Here is a 23,306-nt window from a genome sequence, read left to right as displayed (position 1 = left end):
CAAGATACTGCTATGACTCAAGTTGTTTTCCATTGGGCTTAAAATAAAAAAGCACCTTTTACAGAGTCAGAAAGTCCCAAACAAGTTTCAAGTTCAAAAGTTTACTGCCGTTCAGGTTAATATTTCAGAAGGCTCTTGGAACTGTCTTTCAGCTTCAACGATTTATTGTAAGCTCGCAAGACCTAAACCAGTGTACGGTGTGCTGGTACCTTTTAACACAGCTACCACATTTAACCAAGGTGATACTGGCTTGTTCACTGAGAAAAAGCACATTCCATCAGTGGCCAGACCAAGCATTTTACACAAAAATACTGCCCTGTAGCAAGTATTTACATAAATCTGACTGTAATTTAACATTTTTCAATTTGCTCATACCTCCTCTGTGGGCAGCAGGTGACTGACAGAAAAGGAGAGACATTACCCACACTTCAGGAAGCTTACAAGCAAAACCTTGTAACACCAACAAATCCAAGTTTTATATGATAAAAATCAGGCTACATGAGGGTGAGATAGAGAGATGGACAAAGATAACCGCAGCAACAGAATCAAAAATTGTTCTAAACTTCTTGGAAATTTTAAAATGCTTGTCCAAATAACTAATAGATGAGGGGACTGGGGCAGAATTTGGTTCGGTTTGTGTGGTTGTTAGGGTTGGGTGTGGTTTTGACAAGTGGAAGGAAGCAGGTAGAGCTTTATCTCTAGAGAGTACACAGTTACCACGACTGGGTTTGGGTAATTCCCATCCTGCAACACCAACTACTTGGATACAACATTTATGCTACTTCCACTGATGTGATGTCCGTGAGATTAGAGAGAGATCTGTGTTGCAACCTACCCTCCTCCCACTGGCCTTTAGTGCTCTGCCACCAGGTCCTATTTATAACATGGTTTTGGCCAAGTCCACTCAAAGTCTTGGACTCAAACTCAAGAGATCTACTGAGAACTAAAGAAACTACAACACATGACAGCAATAGTCACAGACTTACTCAAATCCACAGAATAAAACAGTTTAGAGTCTATATCATGTTTTTAAGCTGTTGTAGGTAAAGGAATAGAAAATAGAAATAGAAAACTAGAAAACTAAAAATAAAAAAACTCTGAGGAGCTGGTTTTTAAGACTTTAATCACTTTGAACAAAGAGCCCTAAAGCATGAGGTGTTCCCCTTCAAACAAGCATCAGCTAAGTGAAACTGAAGAAGTTGATGCTTCTGCTACAATTTCAATGATATTTTCAACATTATAGAAGAAGGTGGGTTTTTTGGTTCTGTTTTTCAACTTCCACAAGCACCAAAGGTCAATAGTGAAACTGAGTTTGGAGATAGCATTGATAAAAAGGAAATGACAGTGAAGTGCGACTTCTCATTAGGCTAAAACAAGTCAACTCTTCAACTCACAAATAAAAAGTCCTGTCCACTCCAACACCTCTGGCTGGACAGGAACAGCAGGAAATATTTGTGGTTTCAGCTTGTTCATGCCATTTCCAGAAGAACCACAATTTCCAGTGATGGGAGGAGCAAATCCCATCTAACCCAAGTGCTCTGCCACCTATGTGCCAGGTGAACTGCAATCCCTCCATTGTCAGCAGACTAGCCTAGAAATGCAGCCCTAAAATTAAGTACTTGCTCCCAAACTGGGAGCTTTTATACTGTCATTTAATCACCTACTAATATTACCTTATTTTTGAACACCAACATTTGAAAGCTTCCTCTTAAAAAATACAAACAGGTAATTTCACTAATCTGAAGATACTGTGTATTTTTAACAGCACCAAGGCATATTGAAAATCAGGTACTTGAGACCTTTTGGATGTACTGACTTTTTAACACTTAATTCTGAAAACTCTTTGGCCAACAATGAAAATGGACTATTTACTTCCATATACTACTCATTTAAACTTTCAGCTCTTAAGCATTTACCTGCTGCAAAGAAAAGTCATTTCTGCTGCAGAAAAGCGAACACATTCACCTGAAATAGGATGTTTGTTTCTAAACATTGGTAAGTTTTGTACATCCCACAGGTGGTTGAGGGCTAGCTGAAGCCTAGGAATGGCTGCTGAAACTCTGCAATGTTAAGTCACAATTCTTCAACAAGAGGACCTCTGATGTTCAGCAAGAATCCAGCATTCTCCCCAACTGGAAGCTTTAGTTTGTTTCTATGGCTACCATTTCCTAAAGAAAGTAAGAACACAATTGCCTCACTATCTCCACATCCTTGTCAATTCTGGCCAGTGCTTCTTCCAAGTTAAAAGTGTCCTGGGGAGGAGAGCAGGACTGAGAACAGGATGACAGCACAATCCTTGTTTCTTTAACAAAGCAGACCAAGAGCAGGAAGAGTTTGAGACAAACTACTGCCTCCATAACACTACTCCAAAGGCACCATAACCTGACCTAGTACAGTTCCTTGGAATCTTCTTATGCTCAGATAGAAGGCAGAAATTTTCTTGACAGGAATAGTAAGCAGTCCTCAGCCCCAGATTCCCCAGACTTCCAGGAACAGGCTTCCTGTTTACCTCTCCTCTGGGACAGAGGGCTCTCACTCAGACTCTGCAAGGAAGGCACCGGCCCCTGTAGAGTCTCAGGCAGTTGGAAATGCCTTGCCAGGAGACAGCTGTGGAAGCCCTGGATTTCTAGTTCTATGCTTTGAAGGACACAAAAGTAAGAGATCCATCAAAAGGCAGCTTCTTAGCCAAGTACACTTCCTGTATTTGGTAAAGCCCACTTTAAGTCTTGGACTCAAGCTCAAGACGAAAAAGAACCAAAGGAACTATAATGTGTGACATCAAAACAGGTCTCAAACTTACTCAAATCCATAGAATAAAACAATTTAGAGTCTACATCACATTTTTAAGCTGTTGCAAGTAAAGGAAAACTCTGAGGAGCTGGTTTCTAAGCCTTCAACTAAGGAACAAAAAGCCTCAAAGCATGAGGCGTTCCCCTTCAAACAGGCCTCAGCTATGTCAAAGTGAAGAAGCCAATGCTTCTGCTACTGCATTTTCTATGTTATTTTCAACATTACAGGAAGGTGGGTTTTTTTGTTCTGTTTTCTGATTACCACAAGCACCAAAGATGTTGGACTCCAGCTTTGTTTTTAACAAAGCAAAGACAGGGCAGATGCTGCTGAAAAGTACATTCCTGTATTAAATATCCTCAGTATCCCTGCTCAGCTTAGGTCCAGAGATTACAGCCATCCCTAGGCCTGCCTAGTCAGAATATTCTGCCACGGGATAGTTTCAGCTGATTATGTTCCTTAAATGTCTGCCTTCCCATAGAATCATTAAGAAGTTATCTTTCTTCACAGTCCACTGAAATACTCTATCCAGGCACAAGCACTCCAGGGCAGAGCAACTTGCAGCAAGTCATCTTGAATTTTAGAATTAGCAGATCATGTTCCAATGAAGGGTATCAAGCTGTAAAATCTTACTGCATATTGCAGTCAGACACTACAGTAAGTATTACAGAAAAAACACTATCACAAAAGAAAAAATTTAAATTTATTATTTTAGTGCCCCTCTGTATTTTCCTTGTCTTTCATCTATATTTGGACCTCTCTTTGTCTTTTGATTTCTTAGGACTTCTGCTTCTGTCTGCTTTTTTATCCCAGTCTCTTACTCGGATGTCTTCTTTGTATTTGTCTTTTTGTCTGCTGTAAGTGGAATCTCTCTCCTGAGAATGGCTGCAGCTCCAATGCCTGTCTTTCTTCTCACTCTTGCTCCTCTCCCTACAGCGTTCTTTGTGCTTCCAGTCAGAATCCTGTCAAAGGAATTGGACAGAAATGCAGTTACAAACAAGAGGGGAAAACACACAGAGGCACAAAGAGAACTAGAGAAAAGTCGAGCATGGCAGGTCCCTTAACTACAGCTGGTACTACCTTAAAGAAATTCACATCCAAGATGATTTGAAAAGGTAACATAAAAATACCCAACTGAAACAATCTGAAGAAGGTAAGTTTACAAGTAAGTTTCCGTTGGTGTTTATGAAAAAAGAATGGCTGTCAGTCATGTTTCTTGTACTGCCTAAGGAGCTGTAGCAAAAATTGGTTATATCAGGGATTCCATTCAGATGGATATTATCAAACTCTTCACAAGCATCAAACATGTCTGTAAGCTAGATTTGGATTTCAGATTTCTTTACCTCAGCAATGCAAATATTTCCGTAACTTTTGGTTCAAGCCCCATAGGCATTCTAGCACTATGCAGATATATAACATATTTTAAGGCCTACCTGTAATAATTCTTAATGGTCTAAATTCTAGGCTTCAGCAAAATGAACAACCTGACAGTTTAGTATCACTGTATGTGCTAACAGAGAGATACAATTTCATGGGGTTTTTGAAACAACACTGTTAAACACAGATCATTATAAGTTAAGAAGAATGTCTGCATTAAATCACACAGTATTTCTTTCCTCATTTCAGATATTATTTTTCTAAGTATGTACCATGACAGCAGCCTTCACAACTGTATGGTTAAAACCTATACTCCATGTACTAACAAGCAAACTTCATTTATTTAAAAGAACAGTGAAAAAACTCTACTTTGAACAGAGATTTTATGCAGCAAGCCAGTGACTGGGGTGGTTCCCAGAGCAAACACCACCTTCAGAATTACATTGATAATGCTGAAAGTATTAGGGTTACAATAAGCAACAGAAACCCTCTGGATAAACAGACACATGAATAATCACAGGTTTGATCTATAACAAAAACATTCTGCTACTGCTGGTTACAGTAATCTCACTGGTGGCCAAATGCCTATTCCACATCTTTACTGTCAAAATTTATTTCAGTACAGATTTAAAATCTGGATCCACCAAAAAGTCTCAGTGATGCTTCGAGCTACTTTTAAGAGATTTGTACATCCATTCTCAGAATGATGCACAGCCATATTACTACTGTTGTACCCAAAAGCCTCACTCTCCATGTGAATGAAAAAGCCAACAGGTTTCAAGCCCCTCTGTGACAAGGCCTGAGTAAACATCAGACAATGGACATGTTAGTGGAGGGGTAGACAAGAACAAGACAAAAAATATTGGCCAGAAAACCAAATGGTGGGCTTGGTGTATGGCTACCTTCTAACTGGTTTGCTGCTGGAGTTTTCTCCCATGGAAAAAAACATGGGATAAACAGGAGAAAAGCAGGGCAACACTCAGTTGAACAATTTACCAAGTAAACACTGGAGACAAGGCTACTGGTCAAGTGGGGGCAGGGAACAGGTTAGTGAACATGTCAAACTACAGACAAATAGGCCATGTTGAATGCCTCAGAAAAGGACAACTTGCTGAAAAGATTAGAAGTCATACAAGCATTGTGTTAAACGACAACAGTGACATTCACAAAAGCATTTAAGGTACAGGTGATGGACAAGTCTGAAAGTGACACAACAAAGTCACCACAGTAGCTAATGTGATCACAATGTAAAGGAAGAAAACTGTAATTTGAATTAATATAATGAATTGCATCTATTTCTTGCCAGCGTAAGTTACATTTCCCCTTTAATAAGATTTTTCATTTTAAGGTCTTTGGTGTGGAAAAGGGTCAATTTTTAAAACACACTAAATTACTAAAACTAATGGTATTTTAAAACCAAATTTTTATGCCCGAAAGTCAAAACCACACTGTTTTGGAAGAAGAAGAAAAAGATTCGTATTTAAAAACAGGCTTCCTCTTACTGCTGAAATTTGTATTTCTCAATCTAGGATCACAGCCTCTCATCGGTCAATGAGTAAGTGATGATCACCCCATTTCTTAATCCAGCACTGTGTTGGAACACATAGGAGGAAGGAAATAAGGGAAGAGGGAAAGATGCTTCTCTGGAAGTTCATGGCTGATTTTGCCAAAAGTAAGTACTTGCTAAACAGCAGTCACAGGTGAAATAGCTAGAAATATCATGGCCACAGAAGTAAAATGCATATGCCACCTCTTACTTACATTAAATACAGTAGTTAAAGGTTAAAAGGAGCAAACAAATAGAGAGAGCTTTTTCTAGGGGCAGATTTTGATAAAACTTGACCCTGAATATGAAGGGAACAGTGTCCAATAAGCAGTAAAAGCAGGAAATCAAAACGAGAAAAATCAGAACCTCTGCCAAAACCATGCACTACAGAAATCTGAAATTGGGAAGTCCCTATGTCTCACAAAAATCTATTGGATAGGCCATACTACTTCACAGATTCAGTCCTCCTAAAATTAAAATAAAATCCAAGAGAAAACACACAGAGAAAACTGGAAGGCAAACAAAGTCATAATATAGATCTCAGGGGGAAGCATGTCCTGCATTCAAAAAACCTGCACCAAATCCTATTCACAAACCCACATGGCAGTCCGCCCTCCTGCCCCAGACCCACATCCTGTTACTTACTAAAAGCAAGCCACAGCACCCTATCTCTTCTACCCACTGGAATGAAATCAAACAGCACAAGACTCAAAAATATATTCTTGAAACATCAACACAGAGGCCGAAGATTCAGGAAATGGGTGTCAGACTGAGAAAAGGATGAGTCAAAATATACTAAAGAAAAAATTACCACCAGCAAGAGAACAGAAAAACAACTCAACATCATGGAAACTACTGAGAAAATAAAACTCCTTCAAGTCATAGCTAGAGTTGATAGCACAAACTGCAGCTCCAGTTGCCAGAACTTCCCAATGTAAGCCCCATATCTTTGTTAATTAAAATCTCTGCCACACTATGGACTCACGGTGGAAGTTTCTGTATGAAGTATGGCTACTGCGGTCTTTGGCTGATGAGTTGTGGAAGGTCTGCATCTGTTTTATTTTCAAGTTCTTACCTCAAATACATTCAGTGATTTACAAAATAGGGTGAAGGCAGAATGCTTTGTTTGCCTATACTAAAAATGCTACCATTCACTAAAACGTTTCCATGCTGCTATGCTTTGTGTTGGACTCAATATTCCCACTGAATATATTCCACCTCAGGAACATGCCTGCTTCCCCTTAGTTTCACATATTATGCCCAAAGTATGAATAGTAAAAAATAAAGCAAAATTTTGTATATGCTAAACAGGATTTGTCACCTAAGCTTGCTGCAGATTTCACTAGAGAGGTGATGCCTAAAATACTGAGTCTGTGTGAGACTGAGTACATACTGCTCAGTATATGCATACTGTACAGTATACACTAATGAGGACATTCAAATCCAGAGAGAAAAATTCTTCCCAGAAATTAGTTTTCACAGCTCCAAGGGGGAACTATGATGCTTGCCATCAGAGAATAGAAGTAAGCCTCCATCTGTGATTTCGGGCATAAGAAAGCTAAACTACTTAGAGCAAAATGGGTAAAGGTGACTAAGAGAGAAGAAAGCTGTGGGAAAGAAGATACCAGAACACAGCAGCAGCAGACTAAGAGAACAAACCACACCAGAAGCAGGTGACTAAATCACAAAAAGATACACATAAACACAGAGGAGATCACATAGACAAGCATTAGAATATGTTCTACTCCAGAACTTGAAAATAGCACCAGGAATCCCTCTGTTCTCATTCATGTTTCTATGCTATGAAGTCTCACAATCCATTTACAACGATTAGAACAGATGTTAAAAATCTTCTGCTGCCAGCATTTGTGCCACCTGCAGGCGTGAAGACTTCTAAATGATCTTAATATGTTCTCTGTTATGCATGACCAGCCAGTTCCATGGGTGTAATTCCCGAACCATCAGGAACAAAGACTGCCACCAAAAATACCTTTCAATACTTTTTCAAGAAGTCTAAAGCAACCGTTTCTATCAGCTAAACAGACAGCAGAAAGTCTAAACCAACATTAGTCCACACCTCCTGTATGCACACGCTGCAGTCAGGACTTTACTTACCTGAACAAGCCCCTCCCCTCCACTCAAAGGACCCTCACTGAGTTAGTACAGTGACTGGGTCCACGAATGAGCAATAGGTCTCACTGCTGGCACTGAAAGATTTTAATTGCTGATGTTCATGAGGAAAATTATTTTCAAGCATCACAGCAAGAAGTGGTCTATAAGAACAGAATCCTGTATGCTTTGTGTACCCAAAACTTTCAGCAGTACTCGAAACTCAGGCTGGGACAATAGCCTTATTTACTGTGGCTGAAACTTTTTCACTTTCTGCAAAGTTGCTAGAAGACAGCTTTGTTCTCACTTATAAAGCTGGCACTGTTAAAATACTGGGGTTTGTTCTTTTTGTTTTCCAGCTTAGCTCAAGTCTTCCTAACATTCACTTCAGTGGTGGTTAACCCTCCACTTTCTCACTGCAGACTTTGGTTCCACAAAACACCGTGTCTTCAGTACCCCAAGTTTGCAGAAATGTGGGAATGCTGTCCTGACAGGCTGCTGTGGAACTAATGAATTACAGAGTTACTGTCTCCTGGTGCTGTCCTCCACAACCCCAGCCTCACAGCACCATAGGCTTGCACATTCCAGATGCAAGCAAACCCACGTGCAGATTTTACACAAACACTTCCAAAACAGTTAAGGATAAATACAAAAAGATAACGTAAAGAGATTGTGTTCCCATATAGGAAAAACCCAATGTATGATGGTCTGGCAAGAAAATGAGACATAGTCTACAGTCATGAAATATGATTACCTTCTACTTTATGACTAGGAATATGTGAACAACAGGTTCTAAGTGCTGAAGATCCCCTACTTTACGAGAGGCTACATTGCCTCTTCAGGATGTTCTGGCAAAAAACCACTAGACACATCAAGCTTCAAAAATCCATGAGGAAACCCTCTTTCATAATCAAATATTAACATCAGCCTTCTGTAGGCTTACAACTGCTATATGTTACACAGGACTTTGTATACCACGTCCTTATTCAATATCACGCTTTCTTCCTGGCTTCTTCTATGAAGAAAACAATGAACAGGTACAAAGTTAATGCATGAAGAGTCAAGTACCTTAGATTTTTTGGTCCTCTTGTCATCATCTTCATCTTCAGAGTGGTGGTGCTTTTTCTTCTTCTGTTTTTTAGCCAAGTGTGACTGACTTGTGTGAGACTCTTCTGCATCCTCATCCAGCACAAGGTCATACTTGGCACTGATGGTGCTGGTTAAGGACAGATCTGTTTCCCCATATCAATGAAGAGCAGAGCACAACAGCCCAGAAAGCAAACCAATCCCCGTTTATCTGACAAGAGTTTACCAAGACTTAACACATATTTCAGTCAGAACACAGTTGTACACATTGAAAAAAAAAAAAAAATCAGTTGTGCTAAAATGACTGAAGTCTGTCCTGTCGAACAATACAGCCAGGCTGCATTCTCCTTTCTTTTCCACCTGTGGATATCTGAACAAGCTATGGTGTTTTCTCTCATGATTACCACAAACAAAGTATAATCTTAGAGAATGATTTAATTACTAGAATGGTCTCATTTCGGATGCAGAAGGTCCCCTCTGAAACTACTTAAAAACTCTGTTATGCCACATGTCATTCCAGGGCTGTGGACTAGGGACATTATTTACCTGCACACAACATGGACGTGAAATAGCACATTTTGATTTGACTAAATTCATCAAAGTGAAAACCACAAAATATTAAATTCCATCTCAAACACCAAATGTTATATGCGTTAGAAGGTAAACATCCATTTGTCAAGCTTTAAAAATAAGAAGTTTTTCCCAGGCTGTTTTCATAAATTCTACTTAATTCAAAAAGTACCTTTGAAAAGAAAAGGATACTCTTGCTTTGGTTTTACCTTTTCTTTCAGAGCAAATTTCGAAGGTTTGTCATGTTCCTTCTCATAGTCCTTGAAATCTTCCTTGGTATACCGTCCACCTGTCCACAAAAAAATATGTTCATTTCACTCTAACCACAAACACAACCAAGACCCACGTTTAACATTAAGTTCTGGTGATGATTTAGGGGCTCTTTATAACCATAGAGAGCTCCAGAGCAAGATATAGTTCCAGAAGTACTGACATCTGCATAACAGAGTAGAAGACAGCAGGACAAATTGTGATGTTCTGTCCTTCTCTTGCTTGCAGATTCCATTAAACAACACCCAACTTTCGGCTTATTCATGTCCAGTGGAGACTACACATAAAGAGGATCACAAAGCAAGATTCAGCAACTGGATTAGTCCCATTTCTATTACAGGTCCTATATAACACTACTTAAAATTCTGTCACTATGAAAGCCCACAGACGGTTCTCATTATTAAACAATTTTTTGCTCTGGTCTGCACTGAGGGAAACCTCTGAGACAGCTACATCTCAAGAATTCAAATGGAAGACTATGACAAAAAATGTTCACGTCTACATTTAAAGAGGGACACGATGGATTTCAGTTTCCACTCCCTGAAGCACCAATGCACGGATCAACGAACTACGGCAACGTGCTGCCCTCTCACGGCCACGCTTAGAACTGCAACACTCACTGGCTAGGCCAGAAAACACCACCGAGGATGGAAGGCCATTTTTTGGGTACCATATAAGCACAAGACGACAATATAGTTAGCTTTCCAATATTTTGGACAATTTAGACCTCAGATAAAGTTTCCCAAGTAGGCAGTCAACACAGGATGCACTACAGCACCTAGTATAGACAGAATACAGAGTCTTCTCAGCTCTGTGCAGGACAAGTTCCAGTATCTCAGTGTTCATGGCCACAACCTACCTGGAGAAACTGCATGCCAACAACTGAGGACTGACTGCATTTTCAGAAGACCACACACAAGAATGTCGCCAATGCAATACACAGACACCTCTCCAAGTCCAGTGTTTTGCTCATGCCCCAGTATTCATCCACCTCTTCCCACCACCCTTTTTCTCCCAAAACATCCTCAAAGACCTGAAACAGGATTTTTGTAACATACAGTCTGCCATGCACTATGTTTGACCTACAGGAGGTGAAGAGCAGAAATCCCTGGCCTGAATACTGACCTTTTCTTGTATAAACCTGATTGGCATACAGTGAATAAAGAAACTAGAAAATAACAATATATTGGCGTATTATTTTGCTAGTAAGTAACATATAAGAAAAAATCATGTCCGAAGTTTGAGATTAAAAAAATGTTTTAGTGGCAAAATTATATTGGCTAGAATGGTAATCAGTGGCAATGCAATGTTCATGTAACAGTAGGAAACCCTTCCACTTTTTCTTATGAAACAAATGAAGGGAAGAACTAACAACTGTGTTTGCTCTATTTATTCCAGTACCAGGAACATTTATATGCCTGAAGATAAGAGGATTTAAACTCCTAACTCTTTATATAATACTTAGTTTAGAAGTCATAGCTTATTAAGCTATGAGGATTGAAGAATTGCAAATATACCTACCTTTTCCCTTCCATTTAATCTTTGCAACAGACTGACTAAAATCCACATGTATCCGTCTGTCATCTATCAGCACATTGTCCATCTTGAAGTAGGCTTTCTCACAGTCTTCCTCCTGATATTAACCAGGAAAATCTTGAGTCATGATTATTTCATAGGAATATTCACTGAAAAGCTTAAACACAAATTCAACTGCTTAGTGGCATACATTTCTTTCTGAAATTGCCTAAAGCACCACAGTTCTTCAATTGTACCATTTCAAAAGAAATAGTTATGCTTTGTCTGAATATCAGCATTTCAATTCCCAATTCTTCAGTTCATTTCACTATTTAAAAATTTGCCAATCCAGCTACACATTTGGCACATGTAATGCATTCAGAAAAAAAAAGGAAAATAGAACTAATAAAAGTTCAATTTTAACTACATAAGCAGGCTAAAGAAAAGTGAGAACACTTTCCAGTGTTGTCCTCACAGATGAGAGATACCAGCACACATAAAGCTATACACCACCTAGAGAACTATTGCCATCCTTCTCACAGTAAGAGCAGCAGTGTTGATACAGCACATATCATTTACAAGCCCAGAATAAAAAACTACTGTACACATGGATCCATCTTATTCCATACACCCTCCTTTCTTTATGCTGCATGCTCCTAGGATTCCTTTCTTCAACTCTTCGAAGACTTAATGCACTCTGGGGGAAAAAAGGGCCTGATGCCCTCCCACTGGTTTCAAGATAGTCTAAGTACATTTTTGTACTGGCTGCTCAAACAGAGACAGACTTATATGCTTGCCTCATTTAGGACCTACAACTTCTGTAACTAAGCTATAGTTTCTCTCAGTAAAGTATGAGAAAATATTAGCTATTCCACACTTGAAGATGTCAGTGTTTTTCCTAAATGGAAGTATACCAAAAAGGGGCTTTTACAAGCGGGATCTACATAGAGTTTATACCTAAAACCCATACCTTTTCAAACTCAATGAAAGCATAACAAAGAGATTCACCAGTCTTCCAGTCTCGGATCACTTCACAACTGAAAAAATGATATGAAATTAAACTGTCAACACTGTTGGAGCAAAAAATGTAAGGTAGGAAAGTACTGCTTAAAAGGGAGAGTAGAGATAAAAAAATAACCCAGAAAACCCCAACCCACAAAACCTAAACACCTTGAAGGTATTAAAACACCTGATTCTGAGACCCCCTACTGCAATAAGAAATGCATGAGACATTGCTTTGAACAATTACACTGAACTCACACATGGGACCATGAAGCACAAAACTAGAGATGAATTTCTAATCAGTGAAACAAAATATATTTTTCAACATTACTGTTCGTTTTTAATTTTTTGCATTTCAGTAATGCAAGATGAGAAATTTCACATTCTATTTTCTTTGTCATTTTTAGCAAAAGTTTAAACAAACATCCTGAGACAAACTTTCTCTTCTTAGCAAGCACCTCTTCAGCAGCCCAGCTTTTTATCATGCAGGCCACTGAGCAAAAATAAAAAGCCTGAAAGTATTGAGTAAGTAGTGCAAAATGGGAACAATATAGTATTGTATCAGTATTACACAACTCTTGTACTCGACATAAATCTGACTACAGGATGCTGAAGGAGGGCACACAGGCAACAAGGGCAGGATATGTGGCATTAAGGTGAGAATAAATGTTAGACCTCCCCCACATGTAGAGAGGAAGTGACAAATCAGGATCTGCAATCAAAAGATGATCAAGGCTGAAAGAAAAAAAAAAAAAAAAGCTGGGGGTGAAAGAAAAAAAAGTAGACCATAAGGCTATTCAGACAAGCTATAGGAATTCTTTGCAGCAGAAGGCAGAATGGTTTTGTGCAAGAACCCTCCTTCATGGATTATTCAGAGAACCTATCTGAAAGTGGAAAAACTGCAGAAGAGTGACAGCTCTGACACATACAGAGACAGTGTAGTTTAGGATCGGGGAGCCTGCAGGCCTGTGTGCCAGTATTGCACAAACTGCTAGAAACTCCAAGCCGAACAAAGTTAGCATCCATCTGAATACACAGGGCCTTCTCTGGACCATCTGAATAAACTTAAGTGAAATGCTCTAACAGACTCAATAGGCTCATGTGTGGTGATGATGATGATCCATTCCATTAAGTCTTTTGAAATCCCTCTGCAAATTCTAATAAACTTTTGCACCAAAGGCTTTTGGGGAAAGTAAGCGCAAGGGCATAAGGAACATCTTTGAATCAATAAACATGCAACAAGATAAGCACGGGTTGAACCGTAACTGTATATTGTAAAAAAACCCCAAAATCCCCCCAAAAAACCCCAACGGAATAAACAGCTTTAGAATTCACTAGAAAAGGAGTTGAGAGTAAAACAGAGAACAAAACTGTTCCACTATAAATCTGTAATTTCTTCAAAACTGCGTGCAGTTCTGGTTCTCTCACCTTGAGATGAAAACAAAAGAACAGGAAAAGGACAAGAAAAGCGAAACAAGGTAATTAAGTCTCTACTATGAAGAAGCATGAATATGTAGGTTAGTACTCTTAGCAAAGAAAAAAATAACTTTGGGCTGTAGGGTAGATGAGTGTAGGAAAGCAGATTTCATTGCCTATCCTGTCTTTTGATATCAGTACTAGGAGGAATCAGCTGAAATTACTAAAAGCCAAGGCCAAAACTGAGAAGGGCAGCAGGAATGAGGAACATCTTACAAGGAATGTATCAGATGCCACAGATGTTTGGTGCTTTATCCCAAACCACACATACTCCCACAGGAAAGAAAAACCCAGCGACTCAATCCAGCTCATTGAGCATCTGACATAAAAACTGCTGAAGGGAGTGATAGGATGGGGGGCAGGGAGGAGTGTCATATGCTTTCTTGGTTCCTTCATTTCCTTAGGCTTTCCTTAAAACCACTCCTGGGGACAGGATACTCCTCTAGCTAGATCTGCCTTTGTATCCCCATTCGTGTGGTCTCTATCCAGACAGAGCATAAATCTCCTGAGACACCAGACTACTCCTTTACAGCCAAACCTAAACAGTCTGGGAGGAAACAAGTTCAGTTTCAAGAAAGAAGGTTTTCTCTTTTATCATAATTACCTTTTAATGGGACCGAATCGTGAAAATATTATCTCCAGGTCTTCACCTGTGGTCACAGGATTCAGTTTACAAACAAAAAGCACATTTTCTGGTGGCTTGATGTCTGCATCTGGCAAGTCTCCCACCTGGGATACAGAAATAAGACATTCATCACCTTCTGCCTAAAGCTCTCTACAGGCAACATGGCACACTGGGAACACATCTTCTGTGTGCTCTCACATTCCTATCACAAAATCAAAACTTAATAAAATATTTTTCCTACTCAGTGTCACAAAAAAGTGCTTTCTATAGCACCTAAAATGTATTATTTTTTTGCAATTCCACCACTAGACTTCATGAAACTTCACAAATATATTCTACTTTGCTTTTTCTGTTCTTAGCATAACAAACAGACAGTTCTAAAAGGTGGAAGTGCACCCTTTTTGACCCTACAAATCTTCTGCAACACTGTGGCCAGATCTGGCTTGATCTTGGAATTAGTCTCTGCTGCAAACTATTCACGAAATTTGAATTTGGTAGTTGTAAGGAAGTGAGATGGATTCATTCATCCTTCAATGGTCTGTATTCTTTATTTACTTTTCTTTTTTTCTTTAAAAAAAAAAGGCCTTCAAAGCCTCTTCACAATTTTTGTTACTATGGAGTTTACCACTGTATGCACTGGGAGGAGTTTATCACAAATTAGCTCAGCTCTCTCCCACACATGCTAGAATTTTTCCACAACTGCAGGTATTCCAGCAGCATACTATGTCTGTTACATTTTTTAATTGGATGCATTTCTAGTAAGTTTCTGGAAAGCCTCCACTGGCCCACTCTGACAATGAAGTATCACTGGCTTTATCAGAAAACCACAACATGAGTGCTCATGCTCAATCCTTTCATTGTACAACAGATATTTAACAGCAGATTCTGAAACATGACATAATCACCAGATATGTAATTTCAAGACAAATAGTACACATCCTCCTAGACTTAACATGTACACACACTGGAATAAGATCTAAAAGATAAATACAGAAAGATGTTCACCATTTCCAGAAGAATAGCACGAGTTTTTGCTTCTTTTTCTGCCTGAACTTCTTCTATTTCTTCTGCAGACCGTCCTTTCATGTCATCAATTTCTTCATCTGCTCCTATTCTGCCACTCTGAAAAATGAAGGAAAACGCTATTTATTACCAAGCCATGGCCAAAAATTCTTTCTCACTTTCCAACTATTACTTGGATGACCTTTCCCCTCACCCCTCAAGACACAAAAAAATGCTTATGCACTGTATGTCTGCAGAACTGGGCTTTTATTCTGTTCTTCCCACTCAGAACAAAAGAAAAAAAGAGAAGATGTTATCCTCACATTTCAGGCACTGTGAACTATTTCTGAACTTCTGTGACTAGTCTGAACCATACTCAGTGAGGTATTCTAAATTCTTTTATATATACTCAACATTTCACCACAAGTGTCAACTCATTTCTAATCCAGGCAACTCCTGTGACAAACAAAGGTAAGGAATACTGCAAATATATGTTGTGTCTAGCAAGACATTAAACAGAGCATAGTACAATAATACTAATAATTTGGTTTTATACATCTATACCTAGGCAGGACTTGAGGTTTATTTTTTTCTTCTCACCAGTATCTCTAGAATGCTGCCTTTCTTATAGACATTTCTATGCTAAAAGGGGTATCCTCAGACAGGCTATGAGGGAAAAGAACTCAGTACAAGTCTTCACATCTCTATGCTGCTGGCAGTGAGCTACTAAATACCTTATTCTTAACATATCTGAAGGTACATCAGAGATTAACCACTGTGCACACATACTATGAAACGCTAATTTGAATCCTGTAATTGTATCTATTAAGCTTAAAAATAAACAACATTCTCTCTAGTTAACTAATTCATTACTTGAAACAACTGTTTCCATATAAGGGAATAATCTCACATACAATTTATGTAACCGCATACTTGCAATTATTTTTTAGAAAATTCCTTGTGCTTGAACAAATAGCCCACATTAGTATGTGTGCCTGCACATATAACTCTAAAAATGACAAAGATTACTTCCACTGAAATATAGCCTATTCACATTTAAAAGAAAAATAGCAGTAACCATTTTAATATTAATAAATGTCAGTTATATTTTGTCTTCTACCAGAGTATACAGAAAACCAGTAACATCAGCATTGAATATTCTGAATGGTCTGCTTATCTACACTGTAAATAGAAAACTTAAACACAGCTTTCAAACACAACTCCACGGGACCCACAGGGGAGAGCACCCAAGTCATGCTTTTATCCTTCTCTTGAAAGGTTAAGCAGCTTTTGATTAAACAAGCTTAAATTAGCAGTATTAAATAAGCAGTATTCGATTAAACACAGCAATAGCTCCAAATAACTGACAAGCATTTGACGTATCAGAACTCAAGCTGGCACAGAAGAATACCTTCTACATGAAAAATTGTGTAGCTGTTTTAGGACACAGATTTGAGACACAAAATCTTGGAAGACTGATTTCTTATTTTGGCCAAATCTGTGCTGGATGCTATTTGAGATAAACTTATTTAATTATTTCTTCCAACTTTTCCCTGTTATGAACACTCACGTCGAGCTGTTCCTTTGTAGGTTCTGGTGAGCGATCAGGAACACACAAGCCAGGAGGATCATCAAAGGGATCATCTAAAATTACGGTATGATTTATCCTTAGAGAAAGCAAAATAGAGATCAGCATTGGTTACATGCAAGTAAAACTTGGTTTACCCAACTAAGAGCAAACCAGCCCCACTAAATCTCAGTTGTAACCCAAACAGCCAAATATCCTGTGTGATTATAAATTCTAGAACTGATGCTTTTGGAAGGGTCACATGCTAAATATTTTTGTACATACTTGTTTATTTAGTACTTGTTTATTTCACCACTAATACTGCAGGAAAAAAAGGATTTAAGATAGCATGTACAGGTCACCTGACATCATGATATTCATCTAGTTTCCAAAAAGAAGTAAATTCATTCAATAATAATGTATTCATCAAAAAGTAAAGTTAAAAGCAGTCACACCTGATATCTTGATATGGGATAAAATCCTTATCTACAAACGTTTCATTAATTGTCTTCAATACATCCATGCCTTCTGTCACTTCTCCAAATACTGTATGTACACCATCAAGGTAATCCAGGTTTTCCCCTGTGGTAATGAGGAACTACAAAAGAAGATACAAAACTAGGAACAGTAAATAGAAAAACTCAGGTTGTATTTTTTTTATCTTAACACACTGTCACTGAATTCAGTGGGGGGAAAAAAAACATTTTCCCATGTCCATTGGCTTACTGTGTTCTCTTACCTCTGAGAACATGGTGAGCCAATGTACAGCTCACAGCCACTACCTGAGGAAATCTCCCTCTGCAGGAGCCTGTGGGTGCAGCTCACAGGACCCTTCTGTGAATTGGTAATCAGGCACAAGGGCATTGGAGGAGCAGAGAGCTCTCTGCTGGGGAGGTTTGGTGAGCAAGACCAGCAAAAGTTGTGACTGGTGTGGTAGATAGGGACAGGCGAACGGAAGATCTCGGGATGTGACGGAAAGCTAGACCCTTCCCCCTTCTTCCTGCTATAGTTAATCAATTACCCCTAAAGCATGCAGCCCCTCCTAAACTCAGTAGTTTTCCACTCCTTACTAACCCTAGCCAGACCCACCACCCCCTTCTGACGTAGTGAAGCCCCCTTGACTATTTAACCCCATGAGATAAGATAATAAACGCCATTTGGCCATCCACCACATTGGTGTCTGTGCACGTCTGTGGCCCGAGTGACCTGGGGGAGGCCGGGTTGCCGTGCTGTGTCTCGAAACCAGGTTGCCCGCCTTCTCATCAGAAGGCGACAGACTGGCATCACAGCTGATGAAAGGGAGAGGACAGAAAGAGCAAAGCTACCCCTTGTGAGCTGAGCTGAAATCACCTGTTCACCAAGCAGCATTCAGCAGGTACTTTTTCATAAATTTGGCAAAAACTCCCTAGTACTATCTTTACCTATTCTATCCACTTTTTTCCTTTCATCCCACAAACCCTTGTCTCATGAAAAACAGGATGCAGTAGCATTGAGAGAAGAACTAACACACTGACTTAGATCAACTCAAACTGGCACTGGAAAGTATCCTATCACAAATCAGATCTTTCACTTTAAGGCAAAAGAGAAACTACGAAAATTGATACCAGCTGAGAATTTAGTAACAAACTGTAGAGGACACTTGGTAATGGAGGAGGGAGGAAGAAGCAGATATGCACAAATAACAGGACACAACTGCTGCACCCACATTTTACAGTCTGACTGGCAACACCCCACTCCTCATTCTCTCTACAACACAGTTAAGACTGGTTAGTATTTGGTATAGGTTACACTAAGCTACACTATACTTGTAAGGCAACTCCTGGTAGTTCCTTCCTGGAATTTTTCTTTCTCAAGGAAGAAGCTGCAATAACGTTCCTGGGATCAGCATTCATTTCCACACGCCTGCATATGCACTAGCAGGCTGGATCTTAAATATAAATACAAATGTAATCTCTTTTTCCTAAATACCCCAACCATGCCATTTTATACATACAATGCAGAGAAACAGCATAATTACTTGTATATATTACAAGCTCTAGCTCAAATAAAACACTACCTTTTTAAAAATTGTTCTCTGATTATTAAAAATCACTCTTTTTAAAAATTAAAAGACATGGATATTACAAGTGAGGTATTTTAATTCATAGAAGTGGCAATGCACCTAAAATAGTAATAATTCAGAAATAATAGTGTTCTATGAGATTTAAATATTAAAAAACCTTACAAAATAAGTAAAAATAATTACCTACAGCAAAAACTTTGTGTCCATGAACAGCAAAGAGAACAAGACCACTTTCAAAAACTGTTTTATACCAACACTGTGGTAAAAGTGTAAACTTACATTATTAATGAACTTTCAAGCAACCATACAGGAGAAACTGTGATATGATTTCAGTTTCCAAACTAACACAAAGTCAATACCAGAATATGTCAACATAAATTCAAAACTCAGTTTCCTTAATTTTCACTTCCATTTAACTACAGAATTTTTTCCTGACCATTTTATTCATTAGCAAAATCACATAGAAGTATTAACAGAGGGAAATAAATAAAGGGAAAAAATACAGGACTGAGTACTAGCAAATAAAATTATTCTAGGACAGGATTTGAATATGGGCATTTTAATTCCTCTCTTTGTAACCAAATACCCATAGACACCTGGAATGCTATGCAAAATATTTAGCTATGGTGGGTTTTGTAACATGCCTTTTGACTGTTTTACAAGATGCTATTGATGTGACAGTGTCATTGTTCTACAGCTTTTGTAAACTCATGTAATTTTTATTTTAGTTATTTAGACATGTGACAACACCATCTGCTGACCTGTGATCCATGCTGATCACTGCCATTGTTCACCATTGACACAGTTCCCTTCTTCTTGTGCTTGATTCTCGGCACTTTTTCTGCCTCAAAAAATCTGGCTTGATCACCATACAGTTGACTAAAAAAACATATATAATGGATATGTTACAAGAAAAATGAATTTTTAAATGTGAGCTAACCAAACATTGTAAAACTCTAAATGACATCTCAAAAAAATTTTACATTTCACATTTACATTAGGCCTTCAAATAAACCTGGATTTTTACATTGCACCCATAAACATATTTATGGACCTATACACTTCCACAGTTTATATGACAAGGAACCACAAATTTTTCTCTGGACATTTCATTTCAAGAGGCTTTTTGTGGGGTGGGAAGGGTACACTTCTATATTTTTAAGTTCAGTATGTAACATTTTTCTGAGGCATGAAGGAACTATACATTTTAAGTAGGTTCTACAAAAAGAAGTTATTCCACACTGTAAAAATGCAGTTATTTACATAAAAAATTTATCTCCCAAGAAAAACAGAAAAGCAGTACATCTATGTGCAAAACCAGTTCATCAGACAGGACTACATACAGTAATTTGGTATATACAGGATATAGCAAATTGTTGCATTCTTTTAAATTTTTTATGTCTAATCCTGCTATCACTTATTTTGTCTCACTCCATAAACTGATGGCTACACGATCAATAACCATATCTGCCCAAATGTAAGGATAGTGCTGTGTTTAAATTCATTCTGCTAAGCAGGAGCTAGACTCTATGAAGACAGGATTCAAATTAAACTTTGCCTGCAAGAACAGAAACTCCAGTTTCATGGACTGCAGCAGACACAAACAGGTACAAAAGATGAACTGACCTTCTCCGTGCTACTGCCAGACAGGATCTGACACTCTTTCATCACACTGTACTTCCCAATTTGCCACACCAGTCAGTCTTAGAAGACTTGTACAATATCAAAATAAACTTAATTTACTTGTGTGCAGAGATAGGCAAGTCTGGCGAGTTTACTTACCCAGACTTGCATCTGCTTAGCACAGTTACACTCCTTCCAGGACCACTGGAGTGGTGATTTATGGATCAATGCAGGTTTTGTATTTAAGAAGCTCTGACACACTGACTTAAAAAAGCCAACACTAGTCTAGCAACAATGTCTCTGCTCCAGCTGAACTCTTTTATTGCTGTATATTGTGTTCCCCAGCATCTACCCAGTAATTAGGTCTGCTCTGTAATTTTAATTCTACTTTTAATACCTATTTCAAACGAATCATGTAGAAAACACGCACTTTAACTCCATCCTAGCTGTTTGAATGATCTCTTCAATTCTTGTCTCCGTGACCACTGAAAACTTCTTGAACAAATAAGAAAAGCGATTTCCTTATAAACATTCAACATGACTAAAACTCAAATAAGTAAGGAGGTCGCTTCTATACACAGAGGAAATCAAGTATAGCCTCTATGCTCCACTCATGCTCCACTTAGTATATTTTGTTATAATAATAAATGTATTCACAATGCTAATTGATTCTGTCTTCTACAGAGCATTTAGTCATGATACTTTTCTAACCAAACATTTAGTTATTTGCCAGCTTTTAAACAGACAAAAACGTATGTACAAGTTGTTACCTATAACTTCACTTCTAAGGTCAGAGACAGAACAATGTCCAGGAAAAAAACAGTGAATGGCCAAAGGCAGCATAGAAATTAAAAAGGTATCTAAGTATGAAAACCAAAGAAGCTTATGCATCAACATTTTTATTTCCCACCAGTAATTCTGTCCCAAGAAAGCTGAAGACAATCTAACTGGAATTCCTATTCACTTACACAAATTCTCTGTTAAGATACATATACAGATATATACATATGTATGTATCATTTTTATACATAAACACTTACCAAAATATGGATTCCCCTCCACGACCAGTTCCCATGGGGTCACCAGTTTGTATAATAAAATCCCTCTGTCACAAAGGAGAATACATAAGATATTGCTTTCTTGTCTGTGATTTTAAACCAACTGAAAAACAAGGAATTTATGAGAATACTCACCTGTACATTATAAATAAGACAATAGTTGTAGTACTTGACTTTGCAGAGCTTCAGGAAATTCAGACAAGCTGCAAAAAATCATACCAACATTTACAAGGGAAACTACAGATACAGTAAGAATAGATATAACAGAGCCCTAGTTTAAGGCGCATAAAAGTGGTTTTGGAGCAGACTGTGTCGAGACTTACCAGGGTACAGCCTATAAACGCTAAAAGAAATGCTCGGAGGAGACTTAACATTTCATCCCTTCCTACAAATCATCTCTAGCGATTCAAAGAACCCTAAACACGGCCAGTTATACAGAAACACACTTCCCCCCCCCCCCCCCCCCACGCCCCCTCCGTTTCTTTTCAAACACTTGAGAAAGAATCTCACGGTAGCCCCTCGATTTAGCAGATATTACATTTGTGGCCGCAAGCGCTGACTGCATCCCCCCGGCCTCTGTCCCGAGCGAGGCCGCCACCCGCCCGCGCAAAGGGAAAGCCGGTGCCGGGGCGGCGGGGGGGGTCAGGGGCGAGCCCGAAGCCGGCGGGGGCCAGGGACAGCCGGTGCCGGCGGGCTCGGCTCGTACCGCGGGGCCGCTCCTCCGTGTACAGGTCGATGACCAAGTCGCCCACCGTGGTCTCCAGCAGCACCGCCATGGCCGCGCACGCCGCAGCCCGCCCCGCGGCTGGCGCGCCCTCTGGCGGCGCGGAGGACCCCGCGGGCCGTCAGGGGCGGGACGGGCTGTTCCCGCAGTCCTGAGGGCGCGCGCGGTGGAAAACGTGGAATGTGTCAAAATTAAGGCAGGATGTTCTTTGATATGTAAGATATTTGTATACTTTCAGACAGAACAATTCGGTTGGAAAAGACCTCCCTCTGAGATCGAGCCAAGCTGAGAGATAACTGGCATACACAGTCGTACCTTAAACACCTCCAGGGATGGCAAATCCACCGTCTCCCTAGCAGTCCTTAGCCCAGTCCACGCTCTTGTAAGTTACTGAGTCATTCTGAACTGTTGTGCCCAAGCACAAGAAGCTAGACTTACAATTATGGAAACCTGACAGACCCAAGTGTTTACCACTGAGAGACGTAATTCCTCCCTCTTCCTCACACAGCTGGTGACCATGAAGCATCTAGTTAGAGACTGTAAAATCAATGAGGAGCAGGCATCAGCTAAGGGCTGCAATAAGTGGAATCATTTAAAAAGGAAGATATTTGAATGTAATCCATCTGTTCAATTATGGAAGGTGCATAGAAATAATGAGACTAAGTTAATTCTGGTTCACTACATAGAGCTTCCCAAGCATCTGCTTTACTTAGTGCCCTTCTAGGTTGCTGTAAGGCCCCAGAGATCTTGCTCAAGGAGTGCAGGCAGTCCACTCAGTCTCTTGTGCCACGGGCTGGTAAGAGCCACACATTACAAGAACAAGGACGCTGCCAGCTTGTAGCTGAACTGAGCACCTCAGGTGCTCTGGTGCCCAGGTTGGTGGAAGAACCCTAACAGCAGAGGCACA

The 23,306-nt window shown here is 39.3% G+C and overlaps 1 protein-coding gene across 4 annotated transcripts; it reads right to left on the bottom strand.

Annotated features, from left to right (window-relative positions):
* Positions 1 to 3,468: 3,468 nt before the first annotated feature.
* Positions 3,469 to 22,732, bottom strand: PPIL4 (peptidylprolyl isomerase like 4). 4 transcript variants are annotated; one of them, XM_053938967.1, is made up of 13 exons: positions 22,715 to 22,732; positions 21,811 to 21,878; positions 21,658 to 21,722; positions 19,756 to 19,873; positions 17,388 to 17,530; positions 16,936 to 17,032; positions 15,369 to 15,485; positions 14,343 to 14,467; positions 12,231 to 12,297; positions 11,267 to 11,378; positions 9,668 to 9,764; positions 8,888 to 9,026; positions 3,469 to 3,749 (listed from the first exon to the last, which is right to left on the bottom strand). In XM_053938967.1, exons 3-13 carry the CDS (start codon positions 21,690 to 21,692, stop codon positions 3,528 to 3,530), a joined length of 1,272 nt encoding a protein of 423 aa, XP_053794942.1. In that variant the 5' UTR covers positions 21,693 to 21,722; positions 21,811 to 21,878; positions 22,715 to 22,732; the 3' UTR covers positions 3,469 to 3,527. The 4 variants fall into 4 exon arrangements, with proteins under 4 accessions (XP_053794942.1, XP_053794941.1, XP_053794944.1 ...); XM_053938966.1 differs by lacking the exon at positions 22,715 to 22,732 and adding an exon at positions 22,382 to 22,473; XM_053938969.1 differs by lacking the exon at positions 22,715 to 22,732 and adding an exon at positions 22,214 to 22,232.
* Between the last annotated feature and the right edge of the window lie 574 nt (positions 22,733 to 23,306).

This window comes from Vidua chalybeata, chromosome 3 (genome assembly GCF_026979565.1).
Source record: "Vidua chalybeata isolate OUT-0048 chromosome 3, bVidCha1 merged haplotype, whole genome shotgun sequence".
Lineage (NCBI taxonomy): Eukaryota > Metazoa > Chordata > Aves > Passeriformes > Viduidae > Vidua > Vidua chalybeata.
Note: the sequence above shows the minus strand (reverse complement) of the source record. Positions and strands in the feature narration are given on the sequence as shown.